The sequence below is a fragment of the Phacochoerus africanus genome, chromosome 3, assembly GCF_016906955.1.
Source record: "Phacochoerus africanus isolate WHEZ1 chromosome 3, ROS_Pafr_v1, whole genome shotgun sequence".
NCBI classification, from domain to species: Eukaryota; Metazoa; Chordata; class Mammalia; order Artiodactyla; family Suidae; genus Phacochoerus; species Phacochoerus africanus.
The window spans coordinates 41,478,935-41,500,662 of record NC_062546.1 but is presented as its reverse complement, the minus strand read 5'-3'; the positions used below and the strand labels follow the sequence as shown (position 1 = coordinate 41,500,662).

The 21,728-nt window shown below is 39.2% G+C and overlaps 1 protein-coding gene across 1 annotated transcript in view; it reads left to right on the top strand.

Annotated features, from left to right (window-relative positions):
* Nucleotides 1–21,728, top strand: part of SPTLC3 (serine palmitoyltransferase long chain base subunit 3) — a 139,828-nt gene that overhangs the window by 13,335 nt on the left and 104,765 nt on the right. Inside the window, exon 2 of the mRNA XM_047771673.1 lies at nucleotides 16,038–16,220. Within this exon, the coding sequence (XP_047627629.1) occupies nucleotides 16,038–16,220 (183 nt within the window). The remainder of the gene's footprint in view (nucleotides 1–16,037; nucleotides 16,221–21,728) is intronic.

Genomic DNA, 21,728 nt, shown 5'->3' with positions numbered 1-21,728 from the left:
AAGATAAAGCAGGTTATGAGTTCCTAGGTTACTCCTGACACGCCTACAATGTGAGTGGTTTTATAGGGTGACAGACAGAGAAAGAGGGAGGAAGGTAAGAAGGGTAGGTCCATCCAGCCATGAATCAAATCCTAATAAAAGCACAGAGAAGGAAGAAGGATGGCATTCTTGTCAAGTTTCTCTCTTTCTGGGCAGTAAGTCTTTCTGCCTCTTAAGTTTGCTGAATGGCAGGCACTGTTTGGTCCAGGTTCAGGAGACAAGAAGTTTTTGCTGGGGCCCAGGGATGGTAGTTCAGCATCATCAACATGCGAGAAGAAATTGGTTCAGTTTGATTCAAAGAGAAAAACCATTGTTTGTAATCCAAGTTCAGCCCCTGAGCTCAGCCGAGTGACTCTCTCAACCCCATTTTGTGTGCTTCCAGAGCCCCACCCTTGTTGTACCTCACCTATGAGTCATCGGCTGCCTGGCACAGTCAAGAAATACCACAGGACACACCTCACTTCCATGGCAAAGTACATCTCCAGTGCTGGTTCATTCTCATGCACTTTAGGAGACACTTGCCTTTTGGTTTTTGGTCATTGGTTCACATTTTCAGAATCAAGGGAAATCACTGGCTTCATCACATACTTTTCCACCAGAGATACAAGGGAGACCTTAAAAGGATCAGCACACAGCCATGAATCACTGTGAATCACTGAATGTAGTGGCTCCCCAAAGATCCATTCACATGGCTTTGCAGGGGCCCTATAGAAAACTTATCCGATCAGGTTTTTAAGCCACCATTTGTGTATAACTTGGTCAGTGGCTTCCCTTGTTAGGACCTAGGTTGTTAGGATCAGTGTCTGAGCTTTGCACTGCCTTCTTAGCCTACTTGATGAATCTGTTTGATTCATCAAATATTTTTTGGATGCTACAATGAATCAGACACCATTCTAGGCACTGAAATTTCAACAACGGACAAAGTGCACAGAATCCCCCTTTTAGAACGAATGCATGGCCATGCCTGCCCCTACCAGCCAAACACAATATCTTTTATGTAACTGAACTATTTTGCTATACACCTGAAACTAACACAATAATGTAAATCAACTATATTTCAATTAAAAAGTTAATAAAGGAAAGGGAAAATGAACAAATGTGTAAATATAGAATGACACTAAACTTCTGGTTTGCTTTCTACATAGCTATACCCTTGATTAGGTGTTGCCACTGGATACTTCTTGCTCTCTGGTCCTAAAAGATTCTATTTCTGTATGCACATGTTATCCCTCCCTTAGCCCATTAGTTCCATGAGGATGGAAGCCATAAAAGAAGCTGTGAAAAGGGGAGTTCCCATCGTTGCTCAATGGTTAACGAATCCGACTAGGAACCATGAGGTTTCAGGTTCAATCCCTGGCCTTGCTCAGTGGGTTAACGATCCGGCATTGCCATGAGCTGTGGTGTAAGTCGCAGACGTGGCTCGGATCCTGCATTGCTGCAGCTGTGGTGTAAGCCGATGGCTACAGCTCCGATTGGACCCCTAGCCTGGGAACCTCCATATGCCGCAGGAGTGGCCCAAGAAAATGGCAAAAAGACCAAAAAAAAAAAAAGAAGCTGTGAATGACCCTTCCTGTGCCCAGCACAAGGCCACACATAAGGTAATCAGCCTTCCCGCAGTGTGCTCACAGCTACCAGTACCCATCTGGGAAGGAAAAGAGTAGCCCCAAAGCACTTTTATTTCTGAAATATGTTCCAATCCATCATATCTCGAAGGCCTAACTTAAAGCTTCTTTCTGCTGCAACCCAGGTGTCGTCAACTTGAGAAATGCAACTTAGTCCTGCCTTTTCCTGCTTTATAACCTTGGGGGGAATTTCTCAAGGCCCTATGTCTGTCTTATTATGTGAAAACAACTCTAATTCTATTACAGCTACCCAGCCCTGACCTCTTAGGGATATTACGTCAATAAATAAGTTCACGGCCACAAAAACATTGAGCAGTTCAGAGATAAGCTCTATTCTCACCTGGTCTGAGAACATTATAACTCAACAAGACGACAGTAGGTGGTAGTTAATCTCAGTGCTATTTAAACACCGGTGCACTGTTTTCTCTGGCTTGTCAAGATAACATAATAAAAGCTCTGTGCTTCTCAAGTGATCCAGCCAGTTTTAAGTTAGATCAAAAGAATGCAGTCATTTGTAGGGTGATGAAGGACGGTTACTTTGTTCCCAAGTTCAATTATGTCCAATTGACTTTAGAGCCTCCACCCCAGCTGTCATGCCAGGGAGTGTCCTGGCATCCTGCCCATCTTTCTTCCCTGCATTTCTTTCCCTGATCTCTGAAACAGAACATTTGGCCTACCCTGCATAGAAGGCCTAGTCAATTCCAGCCAGCTCTCCGCATCTCATCTCCAAGTAGGCCACACATGTGGTCCAGTCAGATGGCCTTGTAAGGTCCTGTGCCTCTCATTTCCATTCACTAACAAGTGCCCCTGCTAGTTCTCCTGTCCTGAAAAACCCCCCACCTGCTCCCTCAACACTTCCTAATCTTCTCTCTCTTTCATTCACTCATGCCTATGGTGGGTTTTCATTGGGCACGCTGTTAGGGACTCTGTGTAGCCCCCTCCAAGCCATTCTGCCTTTTCTGTGAATCCTTCATGTCCCAATCTGGAAATGTGGATGCTTGGGACGCTCCTCATGGGCTGTCCTGACTTATTAGCTAACTTGACATGTGGTGAAAGAAAAAGCCAGGACAATGGGAAAGCAACTTAACCCCTCAACAACTGAATTTGTGCATCACCAGAAAGAAAGGTTGGAGAAGCTAATACATACCAACCTCATCTCCTCAAAAAGTCCCATGTTGGAGTTCCCTTTTGGTGCAGTGGCTCAGGTCATTGCTGTGGTGTGGGTTTGATCCCTGGCCCGGGAATTTCCACATGCTCTGGACACGGCCAAAAAAAAAAAAAAAAAAGTTTCATGTTTGTAATCTATCTGCCTATCTCTCTCTCTCTGACATTTGTGGTCACTGAAGCCTAAATCTTGTAATGCACTTCCTTCTATCATGCACCACCTAACACACAGAGATGCTTAATAAATCAAGAATTGACTCAGTGACTCAGTTAATTTTCTGGCATAAACTTCCCCAGATTGATTGAATGATTATCTCCTTCCATTTTTTAAATTGAAATATAGCTGATTTACAGTATTGTGTAAGTTTTAGGTGTCCAACATGATTCAATATTTTTATAGATTATACTTGATTTAAAGTTATTATAAAACAGGTTATATCTCCTGTGCTGTAGGTTACATCCTCACATATTATTTAGTTTACTCACAGGAGTCTGTGCATCTTAATCACCTTCCCCAATCTTGCCCCTCCCCCCACCGATAACCACTACTTTGTTCTCTGCATCTATGTGTCTGTTTCTGTTTTGTTATAGTCACGTGTTGAATTTTTTGGATTCCACATATAATGGAGAATATGAAGTATCTGTCTTTCTCTGTATGACTGACTTCACTAAGAATAGTACCTCTAAGGTCCATCTATGTTGCTGCAAGTGGCAAAATTTCCTTCCTATTTTAATGGATGAATAAAACTCCATTGTATATCACAGCTTTATCCATTTATCTGATTGATGAACCTTAGGTTTCTTCCATTTCTTGGCCATTGTAAATACATCTGCTGTGAACATGGGGGTACATATGTCTTTTGAAATCAATGCTTTCATATTCTTCAGATATATATCCATGGGTAGAGCTGCTGGATCATATGGTAGTTCTATTTTTAATTTTTTTGAGGCATCTTCATACTATTTTCCATGGTAGATGCACTCTCCAGTTGTAAATTTGAATTTTGGTCAGCCGAGACAGGTCCTGATGTACACTTTTCCTTGGGGATAACATGGTTCTGACTTCCTCCATATACTTCTAAGTAATATTTAGACATAAAAGCATTTTAACATACTTCCTATAGTATGTATTTAAGGCAATGCTAGCTGTCATAATAAATGAGCCACCAAATCTCCATGGCATAACCCAATAGAAGTTTATTTCTCACCCATATTAATTCTAATAGGTGTGATGGAGTTGGAGGGGGAGATGGTGAGAACCCTGCTCCACATGTAATTCAGGGAACCAGGCTGATAAAAGATCTGAAGATGATACTGCATGGTTTCTAAGGTAACCTTGGCTATCAGAATTCAGATGGCAACAGGGGAAAGTGAGAAAGATGTGGATCATGAGAGGGGCTTTTGTGGACAAACATGGAAATGGCACATTTGACTTCTATCAACTTCACCTTGGTCAAAACTCTGTCACACGGCCACACTTGTCTGCCAGGGACTCAGGCCATGTAGCCCAGCTGAGAGTGGGGGGAGGGAAGTGGTCAGATGCACAGCCAGTCTCTAGCACAATGGACAATGGTGTTGAAATATTTGAAATATTTGAAAGGCCTGAGTGAGAGATAATAAAAGCTATTATTTCTTGCAAGTGATCCTTTATTTTCTGTCCTTTTAATAACTAACTGGGCCTTTTAAAATATTATTGTAATACAGTGTGGTGAGGGTTATAATGATGAGGTGAGAACATCCCTCCTGGATCTTTTTAGAAAATGAAGCCACAGTTGGGTCTTAAATAGTGGATATTAGGTAGGTTTGGCAGGCAAAGCCAAAGTACAGAGGTGGGTGGCATGGAGGTGAGGAAGAGGGGGCAGCAGAGGACAGTTAGAAAAAAGAGCAGAAACTAAAGAAACTACAGGAAAGTGGGAGCATAAGGGATGATTTGGAGGGGATAAAAATCAGAGTGTGAAAGTCACTCACTACTTGTGGCAAGAAGGCAAGAGTTAGACTTGACTGAGTCATGTGAGTTTCATGAAGAACTTCTGAACATTTACATCTATGATACACATGACATAAGGCTGTGATGAAAATACTACTTTCTTAAAATCCCAGATGAGTTCAAGACATTACTACCCTTCCAACTAGCAGACTGTGCACTCTCATCATTCTTGTATATTTCCACATTCATGAGCTTTGGTGCTGCATCGTTTGTGTAACTTCAGTGGATCTGATTGACATCTCAATGTATTTTCTTTCTTTCTTTCTTCTTTGGCTGAGCCCGTGGCATTGCAGACATTCCCGGGCCAGGGATCAAACCCGAACCATGGTATTAACCCGAGCCACAGCAATGACAACACCGAGTCCTTAACCACTAGGCCACCAGGGAACTCCCCAAAGTCTTTTAGAAGAGAAAGAATGGCAATTTGAAATCGATAAGACCTTCAAATGTTTTAGAGTAAAAGAAGAGGATTCTATGGGGGGAAAGGGCATCTTTGAATTTTACCTGCCATTAGGGATGAAAAATTAAATATACACAGATACACATGCTGTAAAGGAATATGTCTTTATCAACTAGAACAAAGCACTCTTTAACCAGTCAGAATGGATGCTAGGGAGAGACAGCAGAGGTGAATATATCAATGTGTACTAGATGAGCACTGATCGTGCCCTCCTCCAGCAGCATCTCATCTAGTCTACAACTCTTTTTTTTTTTTATGGGGACCCAGTTACAAATACATGTATACATACTTTTTTCTCCCATTATCATGCTCTGTTGTAAGTATCTAGACATAGTTCTTAGTGTTACACAGCAGGATCTCATTGCTAATCCATTCCAAAAGCAATAGTTTGCATCCATTAACCCCAAGTTCCCAATCCATCCCATTCACTCCCCCTCCCCTTAGGCAACCATAAGTCTATTCTCCAAGTCCATGATTTTCTTTTCTGTGGAAAATTTTATTTGTGCCATATATTAGATTCCAGATATAAGTGATATCATATGGTGTTTGTCTTTCTCTCTCTGACTTACCTCACTCAGTATAAGAGTCTCTAGTTCCTTCCACGTTGCTGCAAATGGCATTATGTCATTCTTTTTTACAGCTGAGTCATATTCCATTGTGTATGTATACCACATCTTCCAAATCCAACCGTCTGTCAATGGACATTTGGATTGTTTCAATATCTTGGCTATTGTGAATAGAGCTGCAATGAACATGTGGGTGCATGTGTCTTTTTTAAGGAGAGTTTTGTCCAGATACATGCCCAAGAGTGGGATTGCTGGAACATATGGTAGTTCTATGTATAGATTTCTAAAGTACCTCCATACTGTTCTCCATAGTGGTTGTACCAGCTTACATTCCCACCAACAGTGCAGGAGGGTTCCCTTTTCTCCACAGCCCCTCCAGCACTTGTTATTTGTGGATTTATTAATGATGGCCATTCTGACGGGTGTGAGGTGGTATCTCATGGTAGTTTTGATTTGCATTTCTCTAATAATCAGGGATGTTGAGCATATTTTCATGTGCTTGTTGGCCATCTGTATATCATCCTTGGAGAAATGTCTATTCAGGTCTTTTGCCCATTTTTCCATTGGGTTGTTGGGTTTTTTGCTGTTGAGTTGTATATGTTGTTTGTATATTTTAGAGATTAAGCCCTTGTCGGTTGCATCATTTGAAACTATTTTCTCCCATTCTGCAAGTTGTCTTTTTGTTTTCTTTTTGGTTTCATTTGCTGTGCAAAAGCTTGTCCATTTGATTAGGTCCCACTGGTTTATTTTTGCTTTTATTTCTGTGACTTTGGTGCTTTGGGAGACTGACCTGAGAAAACATTGGTAAGGTTGATGTCAGAGAATGTTTTGCCTATATTCTCTTCCAGGAGTTTGATAGTGTCTTATCTTATATTTAGATCTTTCAGCCATTTTGAGTTTATTTTTGTGCATGATGTGAGGGTGTGTTCTAGTTTCATTGATTTGCATGCAGCTGTCCAGGTTTTCCAGCAATTCTTACTGAATAGTCTGTCTTTTTCCCATTTTATGTTTTTGCCTCCTTTGTCAAAGATTAATTGACCATAGGTGTCGGGGTTTATATCTGCATTCTCTATTCTGTTCCGTTGGTCTGTCTGTCTGTTTTGGTACCAGTACCAGTCTTGATGACTGTGGCATTGTAGTATTGTCTGAATTCTGGGAGAGTTTTGTCCCCTGCTTGGTTTTTGTTTCTCAGGATTGCTTTGGCAATTCTGGGTCTTTTGTGGTTCCACATAAATTTTTGGATTGTTTGCCCTAGTTCTATGAAAAATGTCATGGGTAATTTGATAGGGATTTCATTGAATCTGTAGATCACTACATATATTAATTTTTCCAATCAAGGAGCATGGAATATCTTTCCATTTCTTTACATCTTCTTTAATTTCCTTGATTAATGTTTTATAGTTCTCAGCATATAGGTCCTTTGCCTCCTTGGTCAGGTGTATTCCCAGGTATCTGATTTTTTGGGGTGCAATTTTAAAAGGTATTGTATTTTTGTATTCCTTTTCTAAAGTTTCGTTGTTAGTAGACAGAAATGCAACTGATTTCTGAATATTAATCTTATATCCTTCTACTTTGCTGAATTTATTAATCAATTCAAGTAGTTTTTGGGTTGAGTCTTTGGGATTTTCTGTATATAGTATCATGTCGTCTGCATACAGTAACAGTTTTATCTCTTCTCTTCTTATTTGGATGCCTTTTATTTCTTTTGTTTGACTGATTGCTGTGGCTAGGACTTACAGTACTATGTTGAATATTAGTGGTGAGAGTAGGCATCCCTGTCTTGTTCCAGATTTTAGTGGAAAGGCTTTCAGGTTTTCTCCATTGAGTATTATATTTGCTGTGCGTTTGTCATAAATGGCTTTGATTATGTTAAGGAATGTTTCCTCTATACCCACTTTGACGAGAATTTTTATCATAAATGGATGTTGGACTTTGTCAAATGCTTTTTCTGTATCTACTGAGATGATCATATGGTTTTTGAATTTTCTTTTGTTAATGTGGTGTATGATGTTGATTGATTTGTGTACGTTGAACCATCCTTGTGAACCTGGGATGAATCTCACCTGGTTATGGTGTATGATCTTTTTGATATGTTGTTGAATTCGGTTGGCTAAAATTTTGTTGAGAATTTTTGAGTCTATATTCATCAAAGATATTGGCTGATAGTTTTCTTTTTTGGTGGTATCTTTGTCTGGTTTTGGAATTAGGGTGATGGTAGCATCATAGAATGTCTTTGGGAGTGTTCCTTCTTCTTCAGCCTTTTGAAAAAGTTTAAGGAGGATGGGCACCAGATCCTCTTTGTATGTTTGGTAGAATTCACCTGTGAAGCCATCTGGTCCTGGACTTTTATTCATAGGAAGTGTTTTTATGTTCTGTTCAGTTGATCTATTTCTTCTTGATTCCAGTTTTGGCAGGCTGTTAAGATTCTAGAAAGTTGTCCATTTAGTCTAGATTGTCAAATTTGTTGGCATATAATTGTTCATGGTATTCTGTTATGGTTTTTTGTATTTCTGCAGTGTCCATTGTGATTTTTCCTTTTTCATTTCTTATTTTGTTTGTTTAGATTCTTTCTCTCCTCTTCTTGGTGAGTCTAGCCAGAGGTTTGTCAATTTTGTTTACCTTTTCAAGGAAACAGCTCTTGGTTTTATTGATGATTTCTATTGTTTTTTTGAATTTCTATTTTCTTGATTTCCTCTTTGATTTTTATGATTTCCTTCCTTCTGCTGACTTTAAGTTTTTTTGTTCCTCTTTTTCTAATTCGTTTAGGTAGTGGGTTAAGTTGTCAATTTGAGATCTTTCTTCTTTTTTGAGGAAGGCCTGTATTGCTATGAACTTCCCTCTGAGCACTGCTTTTGAGGTATCCCATAGATTTTGAGTGATTGTGTCTTCATTAGTCTACAATTCGTGTTATTCCCTTAACTGGGAATGAACTGATCTGATGGGATTCTTCGAGCTGCACGTAGTGGAAGACTCAACTACAAGTAGATTAAAAATGAGATTGTGTGGAGTTCCCTGGTGGCTCAGCAGGTTAAGGATCTGGCATTGTCACTGCTGTGGCTCAGGCCACTGCTGTGGCTCAGGTTCAATCCCTGGTTGGTGAATTTTGCATGCTGCAGGCACAACCAGAAAAAAAAAATGTTATTCCCACACAGTAAGAGTCTAGAGATGGAAAGAGTCTAGATTGGTGCCGTCCCTGGGTTGGTTGTTTCAGACCCATAACAATGACTACAGGGCTTTTTTCCACCTCTTCTTTCTCTTCAAAGCATAACTAAATACTTCCCCTTGTGCTGCAATTCCAGATGTCCCAAGCATCATGGTTCTTCTCACTTCAGGCACCATGCCTCTAACTCCTACCCCTTCCTCCCCTCTCACAGTTTACTGTCTCACTCTCCTGCTGTTCCCCATGCATGGGTACTGGCCAAGGCCCTATATATGTTCTTTTTCTTCTTTTCCAGATATTTCTCCAAAAGCAGCAGCATCCATTCTAATAGTTTTCTATCATCTTTACTCAGAAGATTTCATGAAAATTAGAACCTTGAAAGAATGTTTACTCTGGGGTGGGTACTTTGCATACATTATCTCATTTGATTTTCAAAACAAACACTCCTAACTCCATTTTACACTTGAGGCATTTGAGAGCAAGGGGAATTAAGTCACTTGCATAAGGTCATAGAGTCAAAAAGTGAAAATGCCAGGATTTGAACCCAGGCACTCCCTCACCCCCCACCTAAGCCCTCTCCATCACACTCTACCTCCCACAAGACTGGGCTCACATGCCACCTCCTTCAGGAAGCCACTCGTAATCACCCAAAGTGGTATGATCCCTCTATTTGTGTCTCTCTTATGACATTTACTTTTACTCTGTGTTATGCATCCTGTGTTATGATTATGCTCGCTCACCTCCCCCCACCACATACACCACGACACTATGTCTCTTATTCTGGGAGAAAGAGACTACAGTTATTGGTTTCACAGTCTCTTAATATTAGCCTAGGACAGTGCACAATAGGCAGCCAGCAAAAGACCTGCTAACTTGAATGGAAGTGTAATTATCCTCCCACCACGTGCCAACACTGTAACAGGAATGCAGGAAGTAAACACTCCCCAGGGGGCCACAGCATCCCAAATGACCAGGAACTCTGGGAAAAGTGGCTCTATTTATTTTTAATTCTATGAAAGAAAAAAGAAGAACATAGAAAGAAAATAACCAGTAGCTGGGACAAACAAAGGAAGTATATTACAGATGAATATGTTAGGTGAGCCATGGCCAACAAATTTATTACGCAAGTTTTCAGGCCTTGTTTACTTTGATAAGACAGATTTTCAGATATCAAGAGAACCATCCAACCCCAGATTGAGACATCCTTCCCAAGAGGCTTGACTGACTTCCATTCTAAATGAAGAAATTTGGCAAGTCAGTCACTTTTTATCTATTAAGTAAGACCTATACATTTCCAAATAACTGTTCTCCATGAAGGCATCTCATTTTCTCTCTATCAAATAAAATTACATTACATTAAATTAAAAATAAATAAAATTATATGAGAGAGTAGAGCAGATACTGGTTTGGGCTGATGGACATTGTTGGAAACTTCTCCTTTTGTGATACAACTGTCTTTCAGAACAAGCCACAGGGGCCCGGGGGCGGGGGAAGAGTTCCCACTGTGGCTCAGTGGGTTAAGAACCAGACTAGTATCCATGAGGATGTGGGTTTGATCCCTGGCCTTGCTCAGTGGGTTAAGGATCTGGCATTACCGCAAGCTGCAGCGTAGGTCACAGAAGCAGCTCATATCTGGCATTGCCCTGGCTGTTGTGTAAGCTGGCATCTGCAGTTCTGACTTGACCCCTAGCCTAAGAAATTCCATATGCTGTGAGTGCAGCCTAAAAAGACAAAAAAATAAAAAAATAAAAAGGAAGGAAGGACAGAGGGAGGAAGGGAGGGAGGGAGGAATAAAGAAAGAAAAGGGAAAGAAAAGAAAAGAAACAGTTACACAGGCCCAGTCTGTGCATACAAATGAGGATTTTATGTGCATTTATACAGTCTGTTATACACAGTGCAGGTTTGCTTTAGATCAATTCAAGCAGAAATTTCCCATAAATTTTCGTGGGGGAGAGGGGCTGCTCTGCTTGATTTGGCCACATAATAGAGCTCAGAAGTGACTATAGGTGAGGGAAAAGGAAAAACTCTAGGGTCCTCACAGGATGGCCTTTAATATTCTGGAAGTCCTGTATGCCTAGGTGACTGAGGCATCCTCTAAGTCAGCCAAAGTGGTTCATTTGCAAGCAGGAGAAATCAAGTTTCTGAAGTCACCCACCTGGGGCACCCTTCACTCACCCTTCCTCATCTGTGATGCTCTTAAAAGCAGGAAGTCCCCAAAATTTGGTCCTAAGTGTCCTGCTCTTCTTTTGATTTTGTCCTTTATCACATTCACCTTCAACCATGGTTTTCACTGGGCCTCAGAGTGGTTGAGGATCAGATCCTATGCTTCAGCCAGGCCTTTCTGTTTTCCTGCATCTCTAACTGTCTGCAGGGTTCTACCCCCCAGTCAGCAGGTCCACATGTATTCACCATCTCTCCCCTTATAAGAAGTTTTTTTTTGTTGTTGTTGTTGTTGTTGTTGTTGCTATTTCTTGGGCTGCTCCCGCGGCATGTGGAGGTTCCCAGGCTAGGGGTTGAATCGGAGCTGTAGCCACCGGCCTATGCCAGAGCCACAGCAACGCGGGATCCCAGCTGCGTCTGCAACCTACACCACAGCTCACGGCAATGCCGGATTGTTAACCCACTGAGCAAGGGCAGGGACCGAACCCGCAACCTCATGGTTCCTAGTCGGATTCGTTAACCACTGCGCCACTACGGGAACTCCAGAAGTTTTCCTTCTAATTCCCTCTTTCTGCCTATCAACATTCCTATAACACTACTTGAAGATACTTCTCATTTCTCTTCCTTGACCTCAAACCTAACTAATCACGACAAAATCTTCCTGAGGCTCTCATTCCATTTTGCAAGAGTTTGGGCAAATACAGGAAAGAAGAAAGCCCTTGGATGTTAACTGGGTCAGAAGGTCACCAAGGATGCTGGAGATAGTTGCTGTTCAAAGGTCATGCACAGAACAGAACCAAGGAAGGGAGCCAAATGTTGGCACTAGACCAGGAAGGTCAGCTGCCCATCAGAACTACAGGATTGGTGTGAGGACATAGAGGGAGGTCAGGAAGTCAGGGGCAGGGTCTGTCTCATTCATCTCGGAATTCCCAGACTCTAGCACATTGCTGGTTCATGGAAGATATCCCCTTAGCACCCTATATTCCCATATATGAGGCATTTGTTATAATTTCTCCTTCACTTTCCATTCAAGACCTCATCTTAAGCAATGCTCTCTCACTTTTGTTAACTTAAATCACAAGGGTAGCATTTGGAGAAGATATCAGACAAAAGCAATTAGCCATTAATGTTAGTTTGGGTTCGAACCTGATATAATGGATAAATAAGAACTCAAGGAATTTTAGTAATATTTAGTAATATTTTATGGTATTTTTGACTTGTGAATTCAAATTTAAAATGTCATCATAAGAAGTCTTTTTAGAAATTGGTTTAAAAACAAGTAATTTAAATTAAAACTATTAATCCCCTAGATAGATTTTTGTTTTCTTTTTATGGATGCACCTGTGGCCTATGGAAGTACCCAGGCCAGCTGAGGCCTACACCACAGGTATGGCAACACTGGATGCAAGCTACATCTTCATCTTCAACCTATACTGCAGCTTGTAGCAACACTGGATCCTAAGCCCACTGAGCAAGGTCAGGGATCAAACCCGTATCTTCACAAAGAAAACATCAGGTCCTTAACCTACTGAGTCATAATGGAAGCTCCCCAGATAGATTTTTTTTTTTACCTTGATTATCACATATTTTGTGGCTGAGAATATTACTTTCAGGGAATCTATCTCATAAAGATTCCAAAAATACTGCATCTCAAACAGTGTAGAGGAAATGAAGGCAATGAAATAGTCTAGAAAACTGTGTTGGTGAAATCGAATGATGCTTAGAGTATGAGTAGCAAAAACAGTATTTCTAACTAAGATGATTTTATATAGTTCATCATTCTAAATATATATGTGTAAGCTAATAAATTATATATGAGTAGATATTTGACCATTTCCTATAAATCACTAAAAGTGGTCAAAACCCTTCTTATGGATCATCTCATTGGGAAATGGGGAATCTGAGGCTTGCATTATATTTGTTTAATTAAGAAATGAATGAATGTAGGAGTTCCTGTCGTGGCTCAATGGTTAGCAAATCCGACTAGGAACCATGAGGTTGAGGGTTCCATCCCTGGCCTCGCTCAGTGGGTTAAGGATCTGACATTGCCGTGAGCTGTGCTGTAGGTTGCAGACACGGCTCGGATCCCTCGTTGCTGTGGCTCTGGCATAGGCCAGTGGCTACAGCTCCGACTGGACCCCTAGCCTGGGAATCTCCATATGCCGCAGGAACGGCCCTAGAAAAGACAAAAAAAAAAAAAGAAATGAATGAATGTATAAATATTTATTAAAGACAAAAACTTAGTAGCATTAGGAATGATTTATTCACTAATGCACTGAGCAAACATTGAGCTACTGTATGCAAATCAACTGAAAAGGATTAAGAATGGTTTGATATTAAAAGTCTACTTTCCCCTGGAATGTCAACCCCTACAATAAAAGAGAGGAATATTTCCTTTTCGTTTAACTTTTTATTATTAAAAATTTCAAATATTCAGAAAAGTGAAAAAATAAAATAACTACCATCCATGTAACCTCCATCTAGATTCAACAGTTACTAATATTTTCCCCAAACTGCTCTGTCTACATGTTTAATTTTTGAAGAATGATTTGAAAGAAAATTGCAGCTATTATAACACTTCACCCTCCTTAATACTTCAACATGCATCTACAAATATAAAACATTTTCGCACATACCCATACTACTACTTTGACTCCTAACAAAATTAACATTTCCTTAATAACATATATTTCCAGTTCACATTTGGATTTCCAACAGTTGTTCAAAATATGAATCTTTTACCAGTTTTTTGTTTTGTTTTTTTACAAAAGAAAAAAAAAAAAAGAGGATCACTTGGGTGTTTTTTAAGTCCCCTCACCCAGGGGACTTTTTCCCCAGTTTGATTGAGGGGAAATTGATTTGATTTTTCCCCAGTTAATAAATAATAATTGTGTGTATTTGAGGTGTACCATGTGATTTGATTTATGTATACATGAAGAAATTATTACCACCGTCAAAATAATGCCTCTGTCACCTCACCTGACTACCTTCGTGTGTGTGCATGCCCGCGTGTGTGATAAGAACACTTTAGATCTACTGTCTTAGCAAATTTCAAGCACACTAGGCCATATGACCAACTACAGTTACCGTGCTGAACATTAGCTCCCCAGAACTTCTACATCCTTCAACTGAAGGCTTGTACCCTTGACATCTCCCCATTCCTCACCCCCACCCACCCCCAGTCCCTGGCAATCACCAGACTAGTCTACTCTCTGTTTCTGTGAGCTCAGCTTTTTTAGATTCCACATGTTAAGTGAGATCACTCACAATTTGTCTTTCTGCGTCTGGCTAATTTCACTTAGCATAATGTATTCTCAGTTCATCCATGTTGTCACAAATGACAGAATTTTCTTTTGTGTGTGCGGCTGAATAATATTCTAGGTGTATATGTGTGTATATGTGTGTGTTTATGTATATACGGAGACCACATTTTCTTTATCCATTCATCTATCAATAGATGGTTTCTGTATCTTGTGAATAATGTTGCAGTGAACATGGAAGTACAGATATCTCTTTAAGACACTGATTTCATGTCCTATGAATATATGCTCAGAAGTGGGATTGCTGGATCATGTGGGAATTCTTTTAGTTTTTGGAGGAACCTCCATACTGTTTTCCATAATGATTGTACTAATGTATGTTTCCACCAACAGTGCACTAGTGTTCCTTTTTCTCCACATCCTTACCAACACTTTATCTCTTTTCTTTTTGATAGCAGCTATGCTAATAGGTATCAGGTGATACCTCATTTTTTTTTATTATAGTTGATTTACAATGCTGTGCCAATTTCTGCTATACAGCAAAGTGACCCAGTCACACATACATATACTGTCTTTTTCTCATATTACCTTCCATCATGTTCTATTTCAAGAGATTGGATTAGTTCCCTTTGCTACACTGCAGGACCTCATTACTTATCCATTGTAAATGTAATAGTTGGCATCTACTAACCCCAAACTCCCAGTCCATCTCACTCCCTCCTCCCTCCCTCCTGGCATCCACAAATCTGTTCTCTCATTGTGGTTTTGATTTGCATTCCCTAATGATTAGTGATGCTGCACACTTTTTCATTTGGCTGTTAGCCACTTGGATGTCTTTTGGGGAAAATGTCTATGCAGGTCCTTTGCCCATTTTTAATTAGGTTATTTGGCATTTTGAGCTATATGAGTTCCTTATATATTGGGTATTAACCCTGTATCAGATATGCAGTTTGCAAATATTTTCTCACTCTGTAGGTTGCCTTTTTCACTTTGTTGCTCTTTTCTTTTGCTCTGCAAAAGGTTTTTAGTTTGATGTAGCCCCACTTGTTTATGTTTTGCTTTTAAAGACCAGGCAGTTTTCATATAGAAAATCCCGCATTGTGGATTATCTGATTGTTTCTTCCTGAAGTCATTTACCCAATATTTCTAGTGAAATGGAAGTTAGATGTTAGAGCTTGACTAAATTCAGGTTAAATATTTCATCAGAGGAGGAATATTACATTGTGATAAGAGACCAGAGTGGTGAGTTCTTCTAACAGCTGTGACGTAGTTTGATCACCTGGTTAAGGTTGTGACCTCAGGTTGGGGAGTAACCTCCAGGGTGATACTTTAGCATCTTGTAAAAACCTCCTCCTCATTAACTTTTTACTTAATATATTTAGAATCTATTGAGAATTTTTACCTGAATCAATTTTTTTTCATTAGGAGTTGTGAAATGAAATGTACATTGCTGATTACCCTTTTCAATGGTCAATTTCTAATTTTCTCCAAGCAGCTTTAACATGATCTGAAATACGTTATTTGAAATGTAAAAGGTTGAAAGTCCAAAATTTTAAGTGTCAGAGTTTTATTGCAATGGGCAGACAATAACCTTTAATTTTCTTTTTTTTTTTTTTTAGCAAAATGGAAATTCAAATTTCTATAAGCCAATTGTTGAATCCTTTGAGGAAGCGCCCCTTCATGCTATGGTATTCACTTACTTGGGATATGGAATTGCAACGCTGTTTGGCTATCTCAGAGATTTTTTGAGAAACTGGGGAATAGAAAAATGCAACGCAGCCGTAGAGCGAGAAGAACAAAAGGTATGTGTGAATACCTCCCGGGGTTTTTGTCAATGCCTATTCTTCTATAGAGTGTTCACACAAATGATGATGTGTGTACAGATCCTAAAAAGAGTGACACACTCAGGATCTACTCAGGGAAAATTCTGTTCCTCTGCATTGGCTAAACTTTTTAAACATTCCCTGTGCCTTCATAGACTTGAGTTTTACAAATATTTATTGAGCAACTATTACTTGCCAGACACAACTACAGTTTTTTCCCTACATTATCATATTTAATTTTTATAGCAGCCCCATGCAATAGATATTAAAATGTCATTTTAAGTCAAAATATAAGAGCAAAGGCACATGAGTGGGATTATATTCTGGTCTTCTGAGTAAACTCAGTAATGTTATATTCTATTATGGACTAAGAGAGTGTGTTTGAGTGAAATATGAGATTTTTATTTCATCTATGTCAGGGTTTCTCAATGTTGGTACCACTGACATTTTAGACACTCTTTGATGTGGGAGGTTGCTTTGTGCATTGCAGAATTTTTAACAGCACCTCTGACCTCTACCAACTAAATGTAATTAGCACTCTCCCACATATTTGTGACAATCAAAAATGTCCCCAGACATTGCCAAATGTCTCAAAGAGTGCAAAAGCATCCTCACTTTAGCACCACTGATCTAGATACTTTCAGTAGTTGATCCATGAGAGCCCACATCATCCCCTTTTCACAAGGAGCAAACAGGACAACCTGGAAAATATTCAGAGATCTGTGAAGAGCCTGAAATCCTATTAACATGTTTTCCAAACTGCTTCAAATGATTTGTGATACCATTAATCTCTTTTTTCTAAAAAATGCTTTGGGATATGTGATTGTGGGGATGGATTATTTCACATGTTGGAGGCTTGAACACATCTAAGCAAAGAACAGAGGTAAGGCAGGAAGTTTAATGTAATGAGAGAACCTCAAATCCCTTGACTTAATGACTAGTTGCCATGGTGAGCTTAACTCTTGTTACAGTGACATAAACATGACCACATTCTGCAGAATTCTTATTTTGGAATGACTTTAAGTGAAGTGTCCCACCTGCAGAAGAAAATCAGTCTGAGTTTGATTATTACCCTTCCTGCTACCTTGAGCAAGTATTTGAACATAGGCCCACACTAAGTAATGGGTTCTAACAGAGAGGAAAAGATAGGTCCTTCCATCAGAGAATTGATCTGGTGTGCAAAAATAGACTCACAAGAAAAACAATTGATAAAAATGATGATGGGGAGGAAGGCAATAATAAGAACAGTGAGTTATGCCCTGTGATTCCCTTAGGAAGTCAGGAAGGCATGGTGCTGGGGCTTGAGTGGTGGGCGAGAGTTTGCCTCGTGAGCAAGGGTGCAAAGGAAGACACCCTTAGAGGAAGGCACTCTGTGCCAAGGCAGTCATTAACTCATTAATTAAGCTGGATTCATTTTGAGCATGTATTTTGTGCCCCGCACTGTGCTACAGTTTGGGAACATAAGAATAACGAAAGCAGGTACAATTCTTGCCTTCAGAGAGTTGACCACAGAAAAGGCAATTGCAATAGAATTTGGTAAGAGGTACCATAGAGGTAAATAGATGACATCAAGGGAGCATAGAAGAGAAACAATTAACCTGGAATTGGTGTTCTGTGAAGGTTTCTGGGAGAAAGAGGAAGTTAAATTGATATCTAAATGCTGAAGAGTAAGTAGGAGGGCATAGGAAGAGGCAAGACAGGCTGGAAAGAGGATTCAGAGAGAGGAACTGTGGTGTGAAATGGCTCAGAGGTAAGAGAAAACATTGTGCATTTGAGGAGCCAAAGAATTCTATGGATCAGAATGTTGGGAGTGGGAGTATGTGGGGAGAAGGATTGTTTGGGAGGCAAGCAGGGACCATAGTATAATGGGTTTTTATAAGACATGGACATTTAGTATAAGAACAATGGGAAGGCATTGAAGGATTTCAGGAAGAGGAATGCAGAGCTGCAAATTAGATAGATTGTATTCATTGCCCTATAAAAAAATGGATTGTGAGAGGACAACATAAGGACCCCCCCCCCCAAAAAAAAAAAACCCATCAAAAACCAGTTCAGAAGTTGATGTAGAAAGCCAGGTTGAAAAAACCTAGATATGACCTACGCCACAGGCACAGAACAATGCAGGATCTGAGCCGTCGGCAACCTACACGACAGCTCACGGCAACGCCGGATCCTTAACCCACTGAGCAGGGCCAGGGATGGAACCTGCAACCTCATGGTTCCTAGTCGGATTCATTTCCGCTGTTCCAGGACAGGAAATCCTTTCCCCTTTCCTTTTTATTATGGAAATTGCCAGTAAAAGCAATCTTTTTGTCCATGCTTCCTTTTTCATGCACTTTGTTACACATACGTTCCTTTGCACTTACTCTACCCTTTCCTAACATAAATGGGTTCATATCATACATACTATTGTGTGACTGCCATTTTTGTTTTTGTTTCCCCTAACTATATACTGGAGATCTTTACATGCCAGTGGGGGATTACCTCATTCCTTTTAATAGATGCGTGGTGGTGTTCCATAAATGGTTGCATGATTATTTGTATTCCCTTTTTTTTTATTGAAAATCATTCTTCTAGGAACAGCATATGCATTTATTCAAGGATAATTCCTAGAAGTGTCTTTCTGGGGCCAAGGGATGTATATTTCAACACCAAAGTATTGGCAAATTATCTTTTAAAAAATTTGCCTAGCTGGACTCTAGTCAGTATATGACAGTGCTTGCTTTCTTGTTGGTACTTGATATATTGATATGGTCAACTTGTATTTCATTTTCGCCAATCTGATAAGCGAACATTTTTTGTTTGTTGTTTTTTTAGGGCTGCATCTGTGGTATTAGTAAGTTTCCAGGCTAGGTGTCAAACTGACACTATAGCCAATGGCCTACACCACAGCCATAGCAACACAGGATCCAAGCCACATCTGTGACCTAAACCAGAGTTTACAGCAACACCAGATCCCCAGCCCACTGAGCGAGGCCAGGGATCAAACCCGCATCCTCATGGATGCTAGTCAGGTTCTTAACCCACTGACCCACAGTGGGAACTCCACATTTTTTATGTTCTTATCTTTTTCTGCATTTCTCTTTAGTAGTGAGACTGAGCTTTTTTTATATGATTATTATTCATTTATATTTTTTCCTCTTGCATGGCTTATTTGTAGCCTTTGCTCATAATTTTATTAAATTGTTTTTTCTTCAATTGAGAGAAGCTCTTCTTATATACCTTTATATTGATCATTTGTCTGTTAGTTTTAAATATTTTCCAATTCTGTTTCAAGGCTTTTAATTTTTTTCTCTGTTATATCTAGCCATATATATATGTTTAAATTTTAAGTCACATATATCAAGCACTTCTTTTATGTTTACTTTGTTGTTATTATTTCTATTTTTGCTGTTTTTTTCTCTTTGGTTAATCATGTTTAGAAAGGCTTTTTATTTTCATCTTATAGTTATAACAAATGTTCCAATAATTCCATTCAGTACTTTTATGATTTGGAGTATTTATATGTTTAATCTACAAATCCATCTAGAATTTATTTCTATGTGTTTTGTGAAGTAGGAGGACTACTTTTTTAAAGAAATGTTTTAATTGTCTCGATACCATTCATTGGAGAGTTCAAAAAAAATTTACCCACTTATTTGAAATAGTGGTCAATCTGTCAATTCTGTTATGTGAATCTGTAAGTTTTTAGAATTAGCTTACCAGGTGAATTTACTTATTTATTTATTTATTTATTTATTTTTGTCTTTTTGGCATTTCTTGGGCCGCTCCCGCGGCGTATGGAGGTTCCCAGGCTAGGGGTCGAATCAGAGCTGTTGCTGCTGGCCTACACCAGAGCCACGGCAATGCCGTATCCGAGCCGCGTCTGTGACCTACACCACAGCTCACGGCAACACCGAATCTTTAACCCACTGAGCAAGGGCAGGAATCGAACCCGCAACCTCATGGTTCTTAGTCGGATTCGTTTACCACGGTGCCACGACGGGAAGTCCAGCCAGGTGAATTTAAAAATGAGAACTGTTGCTATTTTTATTGGAAATGTATTAAATCGATACATATTACAGGTCAATTTTGGAAAATTTGGCATCTTAATAATATTATATTTTCTCATTCAGAAAGGTGAAATGTCTTTCCATTTATTTAGATATTTCTTTTGTCCTTTAATAAAATGTTATAATTTTCCTTATTCTAAAATCTTATTGTTTCCTCTTGTGATTATTATATGGTACAATTTTTTGAGGGTGGTGCTATTTGAATACTACCTTTTCCCCGTCCAACATTCAAATTAGTTGTTAATGGCATATATGAAAGCTATTGATATTTTCATATTTGAATTTCAAATGCTACTGCTTTAATGACTTCTCTCCTTAATTGTTACAGCTTCTTAGAATCGGAATTTCTTGTAATTTTCCACATATGCCATGAAAAACCATATTGCCTTTTAGGTCTATTGCAAACTAATTATGTCATTTGAATCCTCTAGACTTATTTTTTGTCTCTTCAAACCTATAATTTCTGAGAAATGTGCTTTCTACTGTGGCTGTGGGTTCTTCAGGTTTTTCTTATTTATTTCAGGGTAACAGTCATATACACCAATGGCTTTTATAGTCTTGGTAGATTTTTTTCCTTTTTATCATACTTTATTTTGCCTGATATTAACATTTATATATCTGCTTTTTCTTCAATAGTCATTTGTATTTCCATCTTTTTTATTTTTAGGAATGTTTTTCTCTCATTAGAAACATATGGATTTACTTTTAAGACAAATATGAAAGTTTCTATGTTTTAATAACATGAGCTAAGAACAATTACTGACTTGAACTACCTGAAATCATTGTTTTTAAAGGTCAAAAATAGTCAAACAGCAATTTCAAATGGTTAAAGCGATTTAATTACAAATTTGTTCAAGCTTATTCCTACCATCCTTATATTTTACACTCACGATTTCTGTGGTTTTTTTTTTTTTTTTTTTTTTTTTTTGCTTTTTAGAGCCACACCCGAGGCATGTGGAGGGTCCCAGTCTAGGGGTCTAATCAGAGCTACAGCTGCTGGTCTATACTATACCACAGCCACAGCAATGTCAGGTCAGATCCAAGCCGTGTCTGCGACCTACACCACAACTCACGGCAAGGCTGGATCTTTAACCTGCTAAGCAAAGCCAGGGATCGAACCCACAAGCTCATGGTTCCTAGTCGGATTTGTTTCTGCTGCACCACGATGGGAACTCCTTTCATTTATTTTTAATTTTAAATATTTCTCCTTTCATATTTTTGGTACATTTGATTGAGTTTTCTTTGTTCTGCATTTTCCTCGTCACTGTTACATACAGTATATCCCTTACTCTTTAATGGATATTTAACATGTATATTTAGAATTTAGCTACCATTATTTAGTAAGTAGAGTCATCCCCTAATCAGGACAAGAATTTAATAAAGTTTCACTTTTCACAATACTCATTCTCAAAATTGTCATTTATTTATAAATTTT